General features: G+C 42.8%; 1 protein-coding gene across 1 annotated transcript in view; it reads left to right on the top strand.

Moving 5' to 3' along the window:
* LOC132491938 (tubulin polyglutamylase TTLL11-like) overlaps positions 1 to 22,194 on the top strand; it is a 94,275-nt gene that overhangs the window by 50,944 nt on the left and 21,137 nt on the right. The window contains 1 exon segment of the mRNA XM_060101008.1: positions 6,200 to 6,333. Coding sequence (XP_059956991.1) covers positions 6,200 to 6,333 — 134 coding nt within the window.

A 22,194-nucleotide genomic window follows, 5' to 3' on the forward strand; every position in this document is an offset into this window, starting at 1 on the left:
TACGTCTACGTGTGCGGCTTGCCCAGGTAGACCGTGAGGTCCTGGGAGGGGCCGTGCCTCCTACACTTCTGGATGTTCCCACGGCTCCTGCAGTCCTTCCAGGCACACCGAGGCCCCCCGTAACTGCTCTCTCACCTACTGATGGCGAATCGGAGGCAGCCCTAGTTTTATGCCCATTGGAGGGAGAGGAGAAAGCAGGACCTAAAAGCAATAAAATGAACCGTCCCCCTACAGAGTTCGTCTCACATTAATAAAAGCTGCATGTTGCACTAAAATAAGAAACAAACAAACAAATAAAACAACATAGATCATTTCAATTTCTATTTAATTTGCAGGAGACGGAAAACAGAAGTACTAAAATTCTGGGACAGTATCACAGAAATGGGGTTGGCAGCTTCCATTTCCTTTAAGTATCCTATTTGCAGGTACCATTTTAAAATTGAAACACACCAGTCTCCATACTGGGAACAGGAGCTGCGGACAGCCTCTGCCTTTAACCTGAAGGCATTGTCTAGTGAGACTATTGTCTAGTGAGACTGCAAGGGGGGCTCGGTGCCAACGCTCTGAGATGCCCCTTCTCTCCACTCCCAGCCTCCCCCCCATCATATACCTTTCCGTTTTACTTTCAATCTCTACCACCCTCTTCTGCCATGATTACTATTCATTATTTTGAATGGCTAAGTGAAGAGGCTGGTTAAGTTAAGTGGGCATGTGTAGGGAGAAGGGGACACTTGGTTAATCTGGGTATGATCCCAGCCAAAAGGGTCCCACTTATTTTCAGAAGTTTTAACATAACAGGCACAAACCATATAGGATACAATAATATATAATTTTTAAAAAGCACACCACCCTGAATCCCATTCCTCATTTAACAAAACCACAAGGTGAATATTTCTAGAATTTCTCCCAAACCTTAACCATGTTATGTATCACTTTCACGTAGTTGCAGCCAGAGTGTAGTTGTTTTCTCTAGTTGTTTTATTTATGCCTATTTTTAAGAGGAGGATCAACTTATTCTTTTCCTTTGGCATTCCATGCCACATCTTTAAGAAAATACCTCTCAGAAAACCCAATATCCATACGTTATATATTGGCAAGTTATGCCATGTCCACTAGCAGGTTTTTCAACTAAGCAAACAGACCACCATGGGCCACTTGGCTCAGCTTTACTTACAAGGATACAGGACAGGAAACACAGCTTGCCAGCGAGTCAGTGTCAGACATTTCTTCTCGGTGGGGTCATGGCAAGGGTTCCAGAGCTAGTCTTTGGCTCCTTAAGTGAAAGCTCAGGTGCAAAGAGACAAGATCCCCATTGGTGGATGTGGGTCTACCTTGACTTAGAAACCCTGTAGGAGCCAATAGCTCACATAGCTCCTCCACAGCACAGCTTCCAGGGTCCCCACCAGGGTCATGCTAAGTTACAAGATTCACTACACTTAGGAAAGCCCAGAGCTGTGGCTCCCTACCAGGTATTTATGCAAGATGCCAATAAGGGATCATTTTAACCATATGCTTTGTTGTCTAGTCACACAGCTAACTTGCTCCCTTTATTGGTTTCCTGGGGAACAGAGCTAGAAAATTCACCCAAGGTCAGATTGGTTCTTAGAGGAGAAAGTGTTTTGTCAGAGAACAAGGAGGACTCTCGCAGCCAGGGTTCTTGCACAGTTTAATGGGATGACTATTATTTTCTCTGTCTTGCTGCTCATAAAAGATGACGTTTGATGCCACTGAAAGGACTTAGTGGGATATTGGGAGAACATAATTTGGAAGAGAACATAATTTGGAAGAATAACAACTCTTATGGACAGAGTTCCCAAGACATGAATTATCAAATGAGGCTTCACTGACATGTTCCCCATTTGCTCACGCCTCATCTGATGGCCGAGAGTAGGAAGGAAGGAGTCGCTATAGCTCTACATTTGGGATGCAAATAGAAATACAGAAAAAAAATGCACTCAAAGGACTAGTTTCATTAAAGGTGATATAAGAATATTCATTCTAAAGAAGCACGTTTGCCCCATCTCATATTCCATGTGCCAGTGATAGGTACGTCCAATTTTCCACTTTACTAACAGCAATGAATTAGCTCCAATGACAAAGCAGGCCTGTAGGCAGTGGGCCAGGTCTGCCACACTCTCTGCCCTCTGAAAGACAACAATCCTTAGCAATGGGGTGATTCCAGAATGGTCTGTCCTTTGGCTCCAGTTGGTGTCCATGCTTATCTTCTGTCTGTGATATATCCCATTATTCTGAAGATGCATTTTGTATGCATTGTGTATTACTTAGAGCAAGTTCTAGTGGACGTGCCAGGCAAGGATAAACACTTCACATGCTGAATAAACTGAAAACTTTTGGATACGCATATGGAAGTAATTTATTTCGTTCGTGTCAGCACGTTAGATTTTAGCCACTTTTCTATGGGCAATTTCCTTCAAGATATGTTATTATATCTTAACTGATGAATTAAGCTTTCACTAAAAATAATCTGATTTAGATATGTCTTTGCCTTAAGAAAGCCTAGAACCGTCAATTCTCAGCTTTGCAAGCAACAGTTTTTTTGCTGAGTTTCCGGGTCTGAGATGTATGGCAACACGTGGCGGGTGGTGCCTGAGAGCCCACCCTGAGGAGGGGACTTTGTCAGAGGAGGAGGGGGCTCCAGGGAGGGATCTCTGGGGACAGCCATCTGCCAAGCACTGGTCTGGGCTAGGGATACAAAAACAAGGAGAAAAGCACGTAAAGAGGGAAGTCAAATACAAAATAAGCGCCATGCCAGAGGAAGCTTGGGATGCTGTGAGAATTTGGAACAAGGGCACGTGACCTAACCCAGATTTGCTTGGGGGGCAGGCAGGGCGAGAGATCCTGGAAAAGAGGATTGAATGTGAACTGAGCCTCCAGGGATGGATGGGCCTGTCCCCCATGCAAATCAAGGGAGCAGACAGGGTGCAAAGACATGGAATGCTTTGCACGTTGCTCGTTCAGCAAAGGGCACGTGGCCCATACTAGTTAGAAAGGGTCAAGTTTGATAGGGCAGTGGAGAGGTGAAAGGCAGGGCCCAAAGTTCACTGGGAGCCACTGAGAAGTTTCTAAGCTAGAGAGTGACGTGGCCCAGCCTGCAATTTGGAAAGATCTGCCAGAGGGGATGCATTGGAGGCAGGGGTGCAGGTGGGGGGTTTGGGGTGGAAAGGCTGAGAGAGGAAACAGCTAAGAGGCCACTGCAGTATCCAGGATCTGAAAGTATCAACGTTTGCTTGTTGTTTGGTGGTTTTGCCAAGAATTATTGTTATAATTTATACTTGGATTGAATAGCACTCCCAACATAGCTCAGATTGTGTGTTTGATTGGTTTCGTTTTGTCTTAAATTGGGCTAAGTAGGCCTGTGTGGGCAAGCCTGAGGATCAGACTCCTGTGTAACGCCAATGGCCCAAGACCACCCGAGGCCCTGGGACTCCAGTGAGGCAGACAGAAGAACCCAGGCCCAGAAGCAGTGGCAGGAGGCAAGTTCTTGGGTGAGAAGCTCCAGCCTGAGTTAGGGGTTTTTCCCAACCGATAAGGGAACGGCCACAATAGGGGCATCTAGGAACAGACCTTCTTGAGAAGTGCAGTAGACGGTCAGCCTCAAAAGAACCTGTTGGTATAGCAGGAGCCCAGCCAGTGGGCTCAAGTCACAGGAGGACCCCAGCCCTTGCAGGGGAGGCTTAGGGGGAACAGAGAAGGAACATCAGAGACTGCAGGGCAAAGGCATCGCTGAGGCAGCCACTCAGGCACCAGGAACCAAGGACCGGTGACCAAACTTTGGGGACAGGCACCAGAGCCTCAGAGAAGTAGTTAAAATCCTCCTTATCTAACTGGACTACAAAGAAAGGGTCCAAGCTCCCCAAAGGGGAGCTAATGGGCTAATGGTTGGACCTAGAGCTTCTACCTCAGGTCAGAATGGGTCCCAGAGCCTCGGGCAGGCGTCACAGGGAGGGGTCACGTGCTGCAGCTGCTTGGAGAAGGTAGGCAGAGTCTGGAGCCAGCATGGCCTGATAGTGACCTCCCTCTTTACAGATTTACTCTGGAAGCATATGCTCTGGTGCAGCTACTCTTGTCCGCGTCTCACTGAGAGATGACAGAGCCCACATCCGTCTCTGAGCCCCTGCCAGAGGCAGGCATGCTTGCAGCTACCACCTGGGGGCTCATGAGGGCTCAGAGATGCTTCTCCCTGCAGCTTAAAGATTGGCGGAGGAGCAAAGGTGTCAGTAAAAGTGGATTGAGGGAGGTTGGCACTGTTGCCTTCCAGAGACAGGCATTGAGGCAGGGTTCGGGGTGAGCCGTCTACAGCCTGTGGGAAAAGTAGCCGCTGGCTTGAAGGGATGCTTCTTAAGGTGGCTGGTTTTTGTAGAGAACTATCTGGAGACAGACGCAGATGTAAACTCAGAAACAGATCTGTTAGCCGGCATGGGGGCTGGTGACCCCCATGACAAAAGGAGCCATCGCAGATTTAAAATGAATACTTACTTCATTTGCTGGACATTGGTTTTCACAAAACTTATCTGGAGCATACGAACCACCCTCCTGTACTCACAGCACTCCTATGGGTGATTATGTGAGTCCTTCTGACCTGCCGAGAGATTTCTGAAAGCAAACCTCCTGTCACATTGCCATTAAAACTCGGACAATACCACAACACTGTTTGGCCAGGGGGCATCACTTATTTGCTGTAAGGTGCTGTGTTGCACTCAGTTAAGCAGGTTTTTAGTTTAATACCATAACTAAAATGTGAAATACAACTAAAACATTTCCAAAGAAGTTGGAATTTCGTGTACTTTGTGTTCAGCTCCAGTGTTTATAACTCATAAATCCTAATTTCATGGGGGAATAAAAGGAAATAGCTCTAATTTTCTGGACTCATACTGATTTCTTGGGAAGTTTGGAAAAGTGTCCGCAGTGAGTTTTCTCTAATATCGGAGAAGCCGTGTTAGAGCACAGTTTATTAGTGCCTTTAAAGCTCCTTTATTTCTTATTTAATCCTTCTCTGTCTCCTTCTAAACAAGAACTAAGAACCTAGGCACTGACATCTTGAAGTTGCCATCTTTTAGATTTTTATTGCTCTTTTTAATATGCTGAGGGAAGCAAGAAGTAGATTATTAAAGCCTTCATTCTCAACGTTCACCCTTTGCTTCCTGAACGTAGTTTAGAGAAACCTCATGCATTCTGACTTTGCCCATTTGCAATGCAATAATTTGGACCTGCAAAGCTGACTTGGAACTTTGTACTTTCTATTAAAAATGACTTTGCTAACAAATTTCTAGTTATTGATGGAACTGTGTAGCCCCTTTCAGGGTGAAGGCCATTTTTAGTCTCCATTTTTTTGAGCAGTGATATTTGCCTTAAGAAATAAGCATGCTAAAATTTGAAATAATTTTTACCTATTTGCCTAAAATTTGCTAAGATATATACTCCGTTTCTTTTCTTGTCAGCATTTCTAAAGATGTGACAAGGAAAAAAACTACCATTCTTTTAAAATGTTTCATAAGTGAGACATTTCCATCCCCTCTGGGCAAATTAATGAGATATGATCAATGTCAGTTTCAGTACTCATAACTGAAGAACTCCTACAGATTCCATTTTTTCCCTGTTAAACTATAAATTATGCTGTGCTAACCTCTCCACTTCGTGTCCTTATTTCAAGGAGACAGATGTTCTGCTGAAAGGTGTGTATTTTTCTGTTTTATACCTTTAATACTCATGAAAGATTAAAACAAAGCAACTTAATTAAGCTTCTCATAATGTAACCAGAGTCCACTAGTTAATATTCTCCAGGGTATGAGATGGAAGGAATCCCAGAGGTGTGCATGGTGGCCCAGAATTAGAGCGGATATTAAGTTTTAAGTGCAAGATATGAATTCTTCTCTTTATTTGTTATCTAGGGGGCTGGCAAAGAGTGGAATAATAAACTAGGTGGAAACTCATTCTTTTAAATTGATGTTTCATTTTTATGAGAAAAAAATATCCATCTACTCCCTCAAGTTTTTCATTAATTTGCTAGGTCTTTCCAAACCATGAATCACTGCTGTGGGGAACCACTCAGCCCTTTTTTAAAAATCCTGTCTGAAAAAGTGAATATGTCGGGTGGGTGGTTTGAAAAGTCCCCAATTATGGCTGTTTTATAGCTAGTGGCCCACTGTTGTTAAAACCTCACAACTTCTCTTCTCCCCAGGCATGATGGAGACGGTGCGTAAAATTACTCTGAGCAGAGCAGTAAGAATCATGCAGAATCTCTTTCCTGAGGAGTACAACTTCTACCCTCGCTCATGGATTCTGCCTGACGAGTTCCAGCTCTTTGTGGCTCAGGTAGGTGGCACTTCGTCCCCATGATGCTTGAATTCTATGATGGTTGCAACTTGGTCCTGGGTCCTGTGTGCTGGGAGCTGGGGCGAGGGGTCCCCAGGAAGCTGAGACTGCTTTAGGGGGTGTCTTAACAGGACACAGCAGGTGTTGCTGCGATCAAGGCAGCTTGCAGAGTTGGACGGGTAGGATGACAGGCAGGTAAACTGAAGAAGTGGGTCCTGACACCAGGAGACAGGCCTGAGGATGGTGTCAGGAGCTAGATCATGGGGTCAGGGCGTCTGCAGAGCCAGGGAGTCAGACCTGGAGCAGAGTGTTGAGTCCACACGCGGACTGGGGCTGTTTGGGTGAATCCCAGAAGTGTGGTCTCCCTGGCATCTCGTGGCATGAAATGTGGGAGGTTGGGCTCTCATTCAAGACCAGTGAGTAGGTCTGACAAACTGAGGGGGAAACCTTCTAAGTGTCCTGCTTTAAATTTGTTCCAGAATCAATGTTCAAACGACCCATTCCATATCCAAACAGTAAACAAAAACAGCTTGAAGTGGTAATTTTGAAAAGGAAGCTCCCTATGGAATGGTGGTCACACGGGTCTGTATACATTTCTTAAAATTCTTCGAATTGTCGACTTGAAATGGGTGCATTTTGTTGTATGCAAATTATGCGCACAGTTAATTAAAAAAAAAAAAAGCGATCGGCTGGTCCCTCTATTCACCCCTCAATCTCCCACTTCTGTGGCTTTGCTCACGCCACTGTCGCTACAGGGAATAACTTTCCGTCCCGTTTCTACAACTCTATGTTTAAGTATTCTGCAAGACTGAGTTTAAATGAGATAGATACCAGCTGTGTCTTCAAAATCAGATAAGTGAGAAGAGCGTTGCTATCATCCCCGAAAGCTCCTCTGTGCCTTTTTGCCATCATGCCTCACAACCTCCAGCCCCGGCAACTGCTGATCTGCATTCTCATTACAGATTAGTTCTGCCTGTTCAAGAAATTCATATAAATGGAATCATACAGTATGCACTCTCTTGAGTCTTTTTTTTTTTTGAGAATTATGTTTTTGAGCTTCATCCATGTTTGTTGTGTCAGTAGTTTGTATTTTTATTGCTGAAGAGTGTTCCATTATGAATATATCCCAACTTAATTTATCCATTCACCAATGGATGGGCAGCTGGGTTATTTCCAGTTTGAGGATATTATAAATAAAGCTGCCATGACTATTCATATGCAGGACATACACCCTTCATCTAGCTTCTCCTAATATTAACATCTTGTATAATTACTGAAACTGGGAAATTAACATTGATATAGTATTACTAAATAATCTACACACCTTGTTTGCATTTTTCCTGTTTTCCCACTAATGACCTTTTTCTGGTACAGCATCCACCCCATATTCCCTCATTGCCTTCAATTTTTATTTCTCCTTATTTGGTCTCCTCTGGGCTGTAACAGTTCCTCAGTCTGTCTTTGTTTTTCATGACCTTGATTCTTTGGAAGAGTACTGACCGGTTATTTCTTTAAGAGTGTCGCTCAACTTGGTTCTGTCTGATTTTTCTCATGATTAAATTCAGATTACACATTTTTGGTAGAATACCACAAAAGCGATGCTGTGACCTTCTCAGTGCAGCATATCAGGAGAGATACATGATGTCAAGATGTCTGGTGATGTTAATATTGATCACTTAGTCAAGGTAGTATCTGCTAGGTTTCTCAACTATAAAGTTACTACTTTTCCCTTTGTAATCATTAAGTATCTTGTGGGGAGATATTTTGAGACTATGCAGATAGCCTATGTGTCTCATAAATTTTTAAAAAAACAGCTTTAACTAAAGTACAGTTAAACTGCAAATATTTGAACTTTGCAGCTTGCTATGTTTTGATATATATATATAAACCCATAAAACCATCATCACAATGAAGATAATGGACATATCCATCACCCACAATGTTTCCTCACGTCCATTCATAATCCTTTTGTTCCTCTCCTCCCTGCCCTCTACCTTCCACTGCCAGGCAACCATGGATGTGTTTTCAGTCAAGATGAGTTTGCCCTTTCTAGAATTTTATATAAATGGAATCATACAGCAGATACTTTTCTGTGTGTGTTGGGGGTGGGAGGGGTCTGGCTTCTTTCACTCAACATGTTTTGAGATTCATCCGTATTGTTTCATAAATAATTCATTCCTTCTTATTACTAAGGAGTGTTCCATTAAATGTATTTACCACAGTTTGCTTATACCTTCAATTGCTGCTGGACATTTGGATTGATTCCAGTGTTTAGCTGTTACAAATAAAGGTAATATGAACATTCATGTATAAGTCTTTGTGTGAACATATGTTTTCATTTCTCTTGAGTAAATGCATAGGAATAGAATGTCTGGATCATATAGTAGGTGTCCATTTAATTTTAAAGAAAGTACCAATCGTTTTCCAAAGTGGGTTGTGCCATTTTGTATTCCCATCAGCAACTATGACCATTCTAGTTCTTCCACATCCTTGCCGGCTCTTGGTAACAGTCAGTCTTTTTAATTTTAGCCATTCTGATAGGTGTGTGGTGGTTTCTCATTGGCTTTAATTTGTATTTTCCTAATTATTAATGGTGTTGGGCTTCCCTGGTGTCACAGTGGTTAAGAATCCGCCTGCCAGGGGCTTCCCTGGTGGCGCAGTGGTTGAGAGTCCACCTGCCGATGCAGGGGACATGGGTTTGTGCCCCGGTCCGGGAGGATCCCACATGCCGCGGAGCGGCTAGGCCCGTGAGCCATGGCCGCTGAGCCTGCGCGTCTGGAGCCTGTGTTCCACAACGGGAGAGGCCACAACAGTGAGAGGCCCGCGTACCGCAGGAAAAAAAAAAAAAAGAATCCACCTGCCAGTGCAGGGGACACAGGTTCGAGCCCTGGGCTGGGAAGATCCCACATGCCGTGGAGCAACTCAGCCTGTGCACCACAACTACCGAAGCCCACGTGCCACAGCTACTGAAGCCAGCATGCCTAGAGCCCATGCTCCGCAACAAGAGAAGCCACCACAATGAGAAACCCACGCACCGCAACGAAGAGTAACCCCTGCTCGCTGCAACTAGAGAAAGGCCACACATAGTAACGGAGACCCAATGCAGCCAAAGATAAATAAATTTATTTTTTAAAAATGGTGTTGAGCATCTGTTTATGTGCTTATTTGCCATCCAAATATATTCTTTGATGAAATATCTATTCACATCTTTCACCCATATAAAAAACTGAGTTATTTTTATTGTTGAGTTTTGAGAGTTCTTTACATATTTTGAACACATGTATTCATCAGATATACCAACTGCAAATATTTTCTCCCAGTTTGTGCCTTGTCTTTTCATCCTTTCAACAGTATCTTTTGAAGAGCAAGTTCTAAATTCTGATAGATCAGTTAATTGATTTGTTCTCATATGGATCATGCTTTTGGTGTCATATATCAGGAATCTTTAGCTAACCCAAGTTCACAAAGATGTTCTCTTATGTTTTTGTCTCCAAGTTTATAGTTTTAAGTCTAGGTCTATGATTTGTTTTGAGTTAGTTTTTTAATATAATGTGAGGTATGGATTCACTTTTTCTTGTTTGTTTGTTTTACATGAGATATCAAATAGCTTCAAAAATGTTTGATGAGAATACTAACCTTTCCCCCCATTGCCTTTGCACTTATGTTGAAAACAGTTGCTCAAACATGTGTTGGGTGTATTTCTGAATTCTCTACTCTATTCTATTGATGTATTTGTTAATCTTTATGCCAATACCTCACTGTCTTTGTTATTACAGCTTTATAAGGAGTCTTGAAATCATGTAGTGAAAGTCCTCCAACTTTGTTCTCCTTTTTCAAAGTTGTCTTGGCCATTATAGTCTTTTGATCTGCCTTGTGAATTTTATTTATTTATTTATTTTTATTTTTTTATTTTTTGAATTTTATTTATTTTTTTATACAGCAGGTTCTTATTAGTCATCCATTTTATACACATCAGTGTATACATGTCAATCCCAATGTCCCAATTCATCACACCACCACCCCCATGCCCCCACCACTTTCCCCCCTTGGTATCCATATGTTTGTTCTCTACATCTGTGTCTCAACTTCTGCCCTGCAAACCGGTTCATCTGTACCATTTTTCTAGGTTCCACATATATGCATTAATATACGATATTTGTTTTTCTCTTTCTGACTTACTTCACTCTGTATGACAGTCTCCAGATCCATCCACGTCTCCACAAATGACCCAATTTCGTTCCTTTTTATGGCTGAGTAATATTCCATTGTACTTATGTACCACAACTTCTTTATCCATTCATCTGTTGATGGGCATTAAGGTTGCTTCCATGACCTGGCTATTGTAAATAGTGCTGCAGTGAACATTGGGGTGCATGTGTCTTTTTGAATTATGGTTTTCTCTGGGTATATGCCCAGTAGTGGGATTACTGGATCTTATGGTAATTCTATTTTTAGTTTTCTAAGGAACCTCCATACTGTTCTCCATAGTGGCTGTATCAATTTACATTCCCACCAACAGTGCAGGAGGGTTCCCTTTTCGCCACACCCTCTCCAGCATTTGTTGTTTGTAGATTTTCTGATGATGGCCATTCTGACTGGTGTGAGGTGATACCTCATTGTAGTTTTGATTTGCATTTCTCTAATAATCAGTGATATTGAGCAGCTTTTCATGTGCTTCTTGGCCATCTGTATGCCTTCTTTGGAGAAATGTCTATTTAAGTCTTCTGCCCATTTTTGCATTGGGTTGTTTGTTTTTTTAATATTGAGCGGCATGAGCTGTTTATATATTTTGGAAATTAATCCTTTGTCTGTTGATTCGTTTGCAAATATTTTCTCCCATTCTGAGGGTTGTCTTTTCGTCTTGTTTATGGTTTCCTTTGCTGTGCAAAAGCTTTGAAGTTTCATTAGGTCTCATTTGTTTATTTTTGTTTTTATTTCCATTACTCTAGGAGGTGGATCAAAAAAGATCTTTCTGTGATTTATGTCAAAGAGTGTTCTTCCTATGTTTTCCTCTAAGAGTTTTTATAGTGTCCGGTCTTACATTTAGGTCTCTAATCCATTTTGAGTTTATTTTTGTGTATGGTGTTAGGGAGTGTTCTAATTTCATTCTTTTACATGTAGCTGTCCAGTTTTCCCAGCACCACTTATTGAAGAGGCTGTCTTTTCTCCATTGTATATCCTTGCCTCCTTTGTCATAGATTAGTTGACCATAGGTGCGTGGGTTTATCTATGGGCTTTCTATCCTGTTCCATTGATCTATATTTCTGTTTTTCTGCCAGTACCATATTGTCTTGATTACTGTAGGTTTGTAGTATAGTCTGACGTCAGGGAGTCTGATTCCTCCAGCTCCATTTTTTTTTTTTTCCCCTCAAGACTGCTTTGGCTATTTGGGGTCTTTTGTGTCTCCATACAAATTTTAAGATTTTTTGTTCTAGTTCCGTAAAAAATGCCAAGTAGTACTTCCCAGAACTTCTGCTGCCAGTGTTCTTGTCCTCATGGTGAGACACAGCCACCCTGTGCCTCTACAGGAGACCCTCCAACACTAGCAGTTAGGTCTGGTTCAGTCTCCTATGGGGTCACTGCTCCTTCCCCTGGGTCCTCATGCACACACTACTTTATGTGTGCCCTCCAAGAGTGGAGTCTCTGTTTCCCCCAGTCCTGTCAAAGTCCTGCAGTCAAATCCTGCTAGCCTTCAAAGTCTGATTCTTTTGGAATTCCTCCTCCCGTTGTTGGACCCCCAGGTTGGGAAGCCTGACGTGGGGCTCAGAACCTTCACTCCAGTGGGTGGACTTCTGTGGAATAAGTGTTCTCCAGTTTGTGAGTCACGCACCCAGCAGTTATGGGATTTGATTTTATTGTGAATGCGTCCTTCCTACCATCTCATTGTGGCTTCTCCTTTTTCTTTGGATGTGGGGTATCTTTTTTGGTGAGTTCCAGTGTCTTCCTGTCGATGATTGTTCAGCAGTTAGTCGTGATTCTGTTGTTCTCGCAAGAGGGAGAGAGAGCACGTCCTTCTACTCCGCCATCTTGAACCAATCTCCTCACTCTATTGTATTTTAAAGAGATTTAAATAACAAGAGGAAAAAAATCATATATGTACTCATGTGGTTACCATTTCCAGTGGTTTTTATTACTTTGTGTAGATTCACATTTCTGTTTTGTGTAATTTTTCTTTAGCCTAAAGAGTTTCCTTTAGCTTGTGTTAAGGGTCTTTTGGTGATGAATTCTTTCAATGTTTGTATTTATTAAAGTTTATTTTGCCTTTTGTTTTGAAAGATATTTTCTCTAGGTATACAATTATAGGTTGATATATATTTTTTTCTTTCAAATCTTTTAGTATGTTACTCCTCTGTCTTCTTGCTTGTATTGTTTCTGACAGCAAATCTGTTTTAACGCTTATCTTTGATCTTCTGTATATAACATGTCCTTTCTCTCCGGCTGCTTTTAACATTTTCTCTTTATAACTGTTTTTGAATAATTTGATTGTGGTGTGTTTTGGCATAATTTTGTCTATGTTTTTCATGTCTGGGGGTCATTGAGCTTTTAGATTTGTGGGTTTATAATTTTCATAAAATTTGAGAAATATTTGTCCATTATTTCTTCAGGTATTTTTCTGTCCATCCCACCACCTCTCACTTGGGGGACACCAATGACACATATATTAGGTCATTTGAAAGTGTCCCGGGCCTCCCTGGTGGCGCAGTGGTTAAGAGTCCGCCTGCCGATGCAGGGGATACGGGTTCGTGCCCCGGTCTGGGAGGATCCCATATGCCGCGGAGCGGCTGGGCCCGTGAGCCATGGCTGCTGGGCCTGCGCATCCGGAGCCTGTGCTCCGCAACGGGAGAGGCCACAACAGTGAGAGGCCCGCATACCGCAAAAAGAAAAAAAAAAAAAAAAAAAGAAAGTGTCCCACAGTTCACAGTTCACTGATGCTCTGTTCATTTTTTAAAATTTTTGTTTCATTTTAAAATTTCTATTGTTTTTGTCTTCATGTTCACTATTTTTTTCTTCTTTAATGTCTAATCTGCTGTTAATCCCATTTGGTCTACTTTTCATCTCACACAGTGTAGTTTTTATTTCTAGAAGCTAGATTTGGGTCTTTTAAAATATCTTCCATAGTTTTACTTAGCTTTTTAAATGTATGAAATGCATTATAACAACTGTTTTAATGTCATTGTCTGCTAATTCTAATTTTGTGTCCATTCTGGGTTGGTTTTGATTGATTGGTTTTTCTCTTCATTATGGCTCATATTTCCTTGCCTCTTTTCATGCCTGGTAATTTTTAGCTGGATGCCAGACTTGGTGAACCTTACTTTATTTGGAAGTTGGGTATTTTTGCATTCCTATATATATTCTTGAACTTTGTTGTGGGATCCAGTTAAGATACATGGAAATAGGTTTGGGGTCTTGTTTTCAAAGTTTGCTAGGCAGGACTGGAGTAGTGCTCCATCTAAGGTTAGTTAATCATCACTACTGAGTCAAGGAGTGTATATGTACTCTTCCTAATGCTCTGTGCATAATGGTGTTTACCAGTCTCTTGGTGAGAACAGACACTATTCCAGGTTCTGTGTGGCCCCAGGCACTGTTACCTCCAGTCCTTTTGGGTGGCTCTTTCCTTGGCATCAGGTGGTTTCCTCACAAACATGCACTGATCTGTACTCAGCTAAATATGCAAGGGAGGCTCTCTGTGGATCTCCAGAGTTCTCTCTTTGTGCAAAAGTCTCTCCAGGACTCTTCCCTGAGAGCTCTGGCTATCTTAGTCTCCCTTGACTCATAGTTTCACTTCCTCAATGCAGATTGTCCACTGGGCTCCCCCGGAGTTCTGCCTCTCTGTGCTACAGCCTGGACTCTCCCACAAGACACTAAACTGAGACAATCACAGAGCTCACATCATTTGATTCTCATCTCTCAGGAATCACTGTTCTTGTTGCTCAATGTCCATTGCCTTGAAAACCATTGTTTAATATACAGTAAGTTCCCTACATACAAACAAGTTCCATTCCAAGAGCACATTTGTAAGTCCAATTTGTTCGTTAAGTCCAACAAAGTTAGCCTAGGTACCCATCTAACACAGTAGGCTATATAGTACTGTACTGTAATAGGTTTATAATACTTTTCACACAAATAATACATAAAAAACACAAAAGAACATTTTTAATCTTACAGTATAGTATCTTGAAAAGTACAGTAGTACAGTACAACAGCTGGTGTACAGGGGCTGGCATTGAGTGAACAGGCAAGAAGAGTTACTGACTGGAGGAGGGAGAGGAGGTGGGAGATGGTAGAGCTGAAGGATCGTCAGCAACAGGAGACGGAGGGCAAGCTGCAATTTCACTCATGCCTGACGTTGATGGCACAGGTTCTGGTTCCTTGCTAGATTCTAATCTATCTACCCTCTTGAAAAAACGATCCAGTGATGTCTGGGTAGTAGCTCTTTTTTTCTCGTCATAGATGACACGGTGGCACTGGATTGCATTCTGAACAGCTGCTGCAACCTTTGTGTACTGTTCTACGTTGGGGTCCTGTGCCTCAAAAACTAACAGTGCCTCCTCACATAAAGAAAACCCCCTTGCCATTTCCCGTGTCCTGAATCTCTTCAGTTCTTCAGTTACTTCTTCTTCCTCTTGTCTCTCTTCGTCCTTTCTCTGGGCCTCCAATTCCATCAGGTCTTCATTAGTAAGCTCCTTGTGTTGCACAGCAAGGAGTTCAGTGAAGTCCTCCTCTTGCAGATCTAGCTCCGGCTTCTTGCTGAGGGTCACCAAGTTGCTAAAAATCTCTTTGGACTCCTCATCCTGGGCAGCTACCATATCTGCACTCGCTACCTCTCCACTTACTTTTACGTTGTGAAGGTTGGCTCTAGCCTTGAACCTATGAAAGCAGCCATGGAAGGCATTAAAAGATGCGCCTTCTGATTCTTTGCCATGTTTCTTCTTCAGGTCTTCATAAAGGCTTTTAGCTTTCTCTTGAATCATTATTAAGCTGGGTGGGACTCGACGCTGATGCTGATCCTGCATGCACACACTGAGAAGTTTCTCCATCTCCTCCATCAGTTTTCCTTGCTTCTTTGATCTTATTGTTGACATCAGCAGCACAGCAGACTTCACATGTTCCATGATCTTGTCCTTGTTCTTTAGATTCATGCTGATGGTTGAACAATTCATGTTGTAAGGACAAGCGACGTCTACCACCTTTTTGCCTTGCTCCACCCTCTCAATTATTTTCACTTTTGTTTCCATCGTTACTGCTTGGCGCTTCTTAGCAGTACCAGCTACATCACCGCTGCTTTTACCCTTGCTTTTGGACATCCTGGGCTTGAAATAAAGATACTGTACTACTGTACTCTATACAGTACTGTAAAGTACACAAAAGCACAACCACTTGTAGAGGATGCACGCACGTGACAATGTATGCCAGACACGTGAACTAACTTACATGAATGCGTGTTCTCATCTTTGAAAGTTTGCAACTTGAAGGTTTGTGTATAGGGGACTTACTGTATTTTGTCCATTTTTTGGTTGTTTCGCTTGGGAGAAGCTGAAGGTTCTTAGAACTGGAGAGTTCTCTAATGTAAAGGAAGATTTCTTTCTTTCTAAAAGAGCACTAATTTGGAATCCACTGATTCAGGGTCTGGCATAGGCGGAATAAGACTATGAGACCCCACCTTAGCTGTTTGCTGGAAACCCCCGGCCCTGTCACTTATTCCTCACTTATGTCACCGCTGCATAGTATTCCATTGTATGAATGCACCATAACTTTTAAAAGCATTCCCCTATTGATGAACATTTAGGTAATTCTCATATTTTTTTGGTTCAACAAATAATGCCATAGGGAACACCCTTGTACAGGTATCTTTATACACCTGTGCCAGCATTTCCTTCAGATAGAAATCTCAAAATAGAATTGCTGTATTAAAGGATATGTGCATTTACATTTGTGACATGTAAAGCCAGACACGAGGCTTCAATAACAGCACACTTAATTGTGAGGTTAACAATGTCTTCCCAGTGCCTTGGAAGTGAGCGCTCAGAGGTGTGTGTTTTGCGGGGTGGTGCTCTGGGATTCCTGCCAACAACAGGAAAAGGTGTGAGTAGCTGTAAAACATTCTAAAACCTGACAATATGTGGGTATTTTATTTCTTCCATCAATTAGGATTAAATTTACTTTGTTCAAGAAAGTGGGAGATCCACATCCCTACCCCCCATCCATTTGCAAAACTGGTACCCAAATACTATCAGCAGGTGGCACTAGGCAGAAGCAAGCAGGATTCTCAGTGGAAATTTTTGTGACGTCTAGAGGAGGATGTTGGCTTTCTTTCCAATATTCGCAGATGGCCAATAAAAAAAATTCCTCAGAGTTTATTTTGCATATGGTCTTCCATCTGGATATTTGAGAAAAGTACAGTTTTGTTATCACAACAGTATTTATTATGGTGAAGGAGTTTGCATTTCATAGCAGAAGAATTTTTCAGTAAATCAAGCCCCATACTTGGTCAATAATGGTTTGCAGTTTCTTGGAGGGAACCAGAAAGCATGGGGTCCTTTCGTTTTCCTCTCCAGCTTCATCCTCAGTTAGCTTTTATTGATTCAGCTCCTCAAGGCTGAATGAAATGCATTATTTGCAAAAAACCCCAGAGAACGATGTTCTCCACTGGGTTTAGGAACTCGGAAAATGTGGAGTTCTAAGTGGGTCAGAGTCAAGGCAGAAAGAAAACCTGCAACGTGGAGCTTATATTCCTTGTCCTGACTCCACGCTTGTCAAAGAACCTTCTGGTGAGTAGATTATTTGAATCACTTTCCTTCATATACACAAGATGCTGATATGGCTGACTTCGGACCACCTGACGGTTTATCCAGAGTATGAGGTTTGGACCTCTGCACGCGCCTTGTAGAGCCCCTCCGACCTCTGCGGCCTCAGCTCGTACCATTTCCGACCTCTTCCTCTGGTCTCCTTCCATAGTCAACTTTTGTAGGCACTCAGCGGCACCCCAGCCTCTGCCACCTCTGCATTTTGTACACGCCTCTCCCTTTGCCTGGGGCACTTGCTCCCACTTCCAAGGCTGCCTTCTTTCACCTGACCTATTTTGCCAATTCTTCGGAAGCTGCTTATCTTTTACTTTCTCTATAAAGCCTCCTCTGCCCCCCATGCCTGAGGGGGTACCTTGCTTTCCTCTCTTTATGGTACTTACACCTATCACACTGCTTAGTGACTACACGTCTAATTATCTTTCTTTCCTGCTCTAAGTACCACAAGGGCAGCGAGTGACTGGATTCATCTTCTTTACCTTTGTATTGCTGGTGCCTATCACAGGGCCTGTGCATGGTTGGAACTCAAGTATATTTGCTAAATTGAGTTGCAGATTAGTACGCAGATGCTATGGTTTAAAAATTTTGTCTCTTGTGAGTTTAGTCATCAAAAGTCAGCTTCTCTGCGGCCAAGGGTATCAGCAGGACCCAGCCCGTCACTTTACAGGAGTGCGGGCCAGAGCTGAGCCATGAGGAACTCACCGAAGCGATGCCAGCCAGGGACAGCTCCGGGTGGTCGGCCGCCAGCCTTTCCCTGTGATGCCCCAAACCCCACCCCCACCCAGAGCTCTCAGTCTTCCTCAGCAAGCTCGGGAGCCCATGCAGAAGCCAGAACGCCTCCTGCTGGTGCAGCACGGCATCCTGAGAGGCTGAAGCAGTGGCCCAGGGTTGTGAATAACTAGTAAAAGACGGAAGGAAGCGAGGGGACTCCAGCTGTCAGAAGAAGGCAGATGATTCAGGACCGCTGGCAAAGACTCTGTAGGAGCCATGGCTTCACCTCCCCATCTGCTTCAAGTTTTATTTCCTTTGTTGCCCAAAATAGAACTTCACCTCCTGCTTAGATATGTCATGCTGTTCTCGTGCCCCTCGCTTAACAGCTCAGTTTGTTTATTGGAAAACTGATATCATCTGAAACTCAAGATGCTGCTCCTCTCTGGACAAGCATCCTTAGGTCCTATTCATCAGGAAGTCCTTTTAAATAGCCCAAGGGACAACTGGCATCTGTGCAGTGCTTTGCAGTTTACCAAGTGCTTCTGATAGACATGACCTTTTTTTGCTTCTCACTCAATTTGAGGAGGTATCATTACCTCCAATTTACAGATGAGATAATAGAGATTCCGAATTGAAGGTACTTGCCCGTGGTTATAACATGACTCTACAGCTGCTAGCACACTTAGCTCTCTGACTTGGGTTCGTTCAAACATTTTCTGAGACCTGCTAAGTGTGCTGGGATACAAAGCAAGTTAGATGTATCCTTGCCCTCATGGAGTTTCCGGTATAGAAGGGTGATCACTCACTGATTCATTCATTCATTCAGACATTTATTGGGTCAAGATCCCATTTTCTTCCCACTGCATCATGTTCTTTTTCATCACCTTACAGATGAGAGAGCTGAGATTCAGGGGGTTAAGTAACTTGCCCAGAGTTACATGGCTTATAGGTACATGTAGCCAGGACTAAGGCCCATGTCTTCTGACTCTGCCATAACTTCCTCTAATGCCAACAAACATCTACTGAGTCTCCTTTATGTGTCCAGCACTGGTGGACTGGAGAGTCAAAGATGAAAGATGGGGTCTCTGCTTAAAAGGGAGGGCCCTGCTTAGCAAAGGAGATAGATGGTATAAGCTGATACAAGCTGTGATGGAATTAAGCACAAGTGCTATGGGAATCAGAGTAATACGTGATGGAGAAGATGGGTGATGGAAAACATCAGGAAAAGCTCCTATGCAATCAATTAATGTGGAATGAAACACTGGGCCAGAGTCAGGGCACCTGGGTTCAAGTCCTGGCTCCCCCTGTTTATTTTTCTTCCCCACCTCCAGCTTTATTGAGATGTAATTGACATATAACATTGGGTCAGTTTAAGGTATACAACATGATAATTTGATCCACGTATGTATTATGACATGATGGCCACAATAAGGTTAGGTATTACCTCCATCACCTCACATAGTTACAATTTTTTTTTGTAGTGAGAACATTTAACATCTACTCTCTTAGCAATTTTCAGGTATAGAATACAGTATTGTTAACTATAGTCACCACTTTGTACATTAGCTCCACAGAACTTACTCATCTTATAACTGGAAGTTTGTACCTTTTGACCAACATCTGCCCATTTCCCCCAGCCCCCAGCCCCTAGCAACCATCATTCTACCCTCTGTTTCTATAAGTTTGACTTTTTTTTTAGATTCCACATATAAGCGACATCATCCAGTATTTGTCTTTCTCACTATCAAGTGAGAGAATACAGTATTTGTTTTATTTCACTTAGCATAATGCCCTCAAGGTCAATCCGTGTTGTTGCAAATGGCAGGATTTCCTTCTTTCCTGTGTCTGAATAATATTCCTCTGTGTGTGTGTGTGTGTGTGTGTGTGTGTGTGTGTGTGTGTGTAGAAAACTCTAACTTGGATATATATATGTCACATTTTCTTTATCCATTCATCCTTTAATGGACCCTAAGGTTGTTTCCGCCTGTTGGTTATTGTGAATAATGCTGCAGTGAACACGGGGATGCAGATAACCCTTCAAGATACTGATTTTAATTTATTCAGATATATACCCAGGAGTGGAATAGCTGGATCATATGGTAGTTCTATTCTTACTTTTTTGAGGAACCTCTGTACTATTTTCCATAGTGACTGTATCAATTTACATTCTCACTAATCCGTTGTGAGGTGGTATCTCATTGTGGTTTCCATTTGCATTTCCTTGATGATTAGTGATATGGAGCCTCTTGTCATACCCCTGTTGGCCATTCGTATGTCCTTTGTTCGGAAAAATGTCTTTTCAAGTCCTCTGCCTATTTTAAAATAGCATTTTTTTTTTTTTTGCTATTGACTTCTATGAGTTCCTTATATAATTTGGATATTCACCCCTTATCTGATATATGGTTTGCAAATGTTTTCTCCCATTTCATAGGCTGCCTCTTCCTTTTATTATTTCTTTGGCTGTGCAGAAGCTTTTTAGTTTGATGTATTTCCACTTGTTGATTTTTGCTTTTGTTACTCGTGCTTTTGGTGTTATGTCCTGGTACCGCCTCGGGCTCTGGGAGCCTGGCCAAGTCATCCGTCCCCTCGCCCCGAGGCTTCAGTGCTTCCTCTGCAAGAGGAAAAGATCGCAGAGCATCACCAGGTCCTTCCAGTTCTAATCTTTTGTGATTCTGTGAGTTGGCTTTCCTGGACTTCCATAAACTCCCCACGGGAGTTAACATTCTGCACAAATTTCTGCTGCCAAGGTTTCAGGTGGAGCACAAAGGGCCTTACGTAATCAATCATCTTGCTAATGCCAAGTCAGCGTAGACTGGGGCGTGGGGAAGTGCTGGTAATGAAGGCTGTCCCACAGCTGCATCTGGACCTGCCCTTCAAGGCTGGCTGAGGCCCGGCACCCAGGGCAGTGGCAGTCTCCTCACCTGCACCCACCCTGTCCCAGGAGGCTGCCTGAAGCTGTGTCTGCACCTTCCTTCCCGAGTCGTCCTGTGTTGTGGGCAAATGTTGGCTAAGCCAAGACATCCTTCCTGTTGGTTCCCTCCAAAGCACATTCAGAAAGATTCACGTTTGCCCAGGCTCTCGCACCTCTTGACTGTTTCTTTGGCCGAGGATTCCCTCCCTAAGTTTGTCTACTTGACAAACTCTTACTGAGTTTCCCTGTGTTAGAGCTGATGTCAACAAATCTGTGAAGATCTTTTCTGACAACTCCTCTCCCCCTCCCTGTCCTGCTCTCCTGCCGCCCTGACCCAGGGACCCCAATTCTATACTCTCTCTCAATTATAGAACCCCCAAACACAGCATTTTCTTTCAGTGTTTCTGGCTGAGAGAGAGTGAGGCAAAGGTTTGGGGTCAGTATAGAACTAGGTTAAAACCCTTCCTTCGTCACTCTCTCAATATGTACCTTGGGCAAGTCAATCACTCTGAGCCTCGGTTTCCTCATCGGTAGCACCATAGTGATGCTATGAGAAGCACACTGTACCCCTCGGTGAATGGACCTTTACTTATCTGCTGTCCCTGTTAGACTGGGGCCCCGGGAAGCTGGAACCTGGTCACATTCATCTCCCTCTGCCCAATGTGCAGCACAGAGAGGATCTGCAGGCATTTGTCTGATATGAATGAACAATGAAAAAGGTTTGGCGGTCTTAAGATGGAAATTTAAGCTGGAGCTAAGAATGCTTAGACAGAGCATTCTGGGTGTTTCTGGCTTATGGGAAATGTGGAAATGGACTTATTTTAATTTTTAATAAAAATCTAGTCTTGAGACTAATTGTCTCATTATTTGATGATAGATCATTTAGGAGAGGAAAAAAGTTAAGACTTCTCTTTGACTGAATGGCATTTCAGCTTGGCTTAACCTTTTTTTCCCCTTAGATTCCCCACCACCCCTCCCCACTCCCAAGACAGCCCTATGCATTAATGCTTTTTGAGAGCAGATGCTCTATTGTTTAATTTTCTAAACTTCAGTTGGGCCCCCAATGTATTTAGTGTTTTGAATCACAGCTATTTTAATCTTGCTACTTTGCAGTACTGATTTACTATTATGTGGAATTTTGAGATGAATATGATCATTAGAGGGCCATTGCTTTAATGTGCTTTTTTCCCTCTAATGGCACGCTTTATAGAAAAAAAAAAAAGTGAAAGAGGTAAACATTTTTCTGGGAGGCTATTTTAAAGGTCAAGAAAACCCTGCTTCCCAAAGCGAGTAAAAGGTCATCTCTCACCCTTCAATTTCTGTCCTTTGATTTCCTTCTGCAAAAGTTCTTGGTGATGTCGCCTTAGTCACTTGAGTTGAGATGTCTAATTTTCTACAGGAAAATGGTGGAGCCAATTTTGACTTCAGTGCCTTTTT

The sequence above is a fragment of the Mesoplodon densirostris genome, chromosome 6 (assembly GCF_025265405.1).
Source record: "Mesoplodon densirostris isolate mMesDen1 chromosome 6, mMesDen1 primary haplotype, whole genome shotgun sequence".
Lineage (NCBI taxonomy): Eukaryota > Metazoa > Chordata > Mammalia > Artiodactyla > Ziphiidae > Mesoplodon > Mesoplodon densirostris.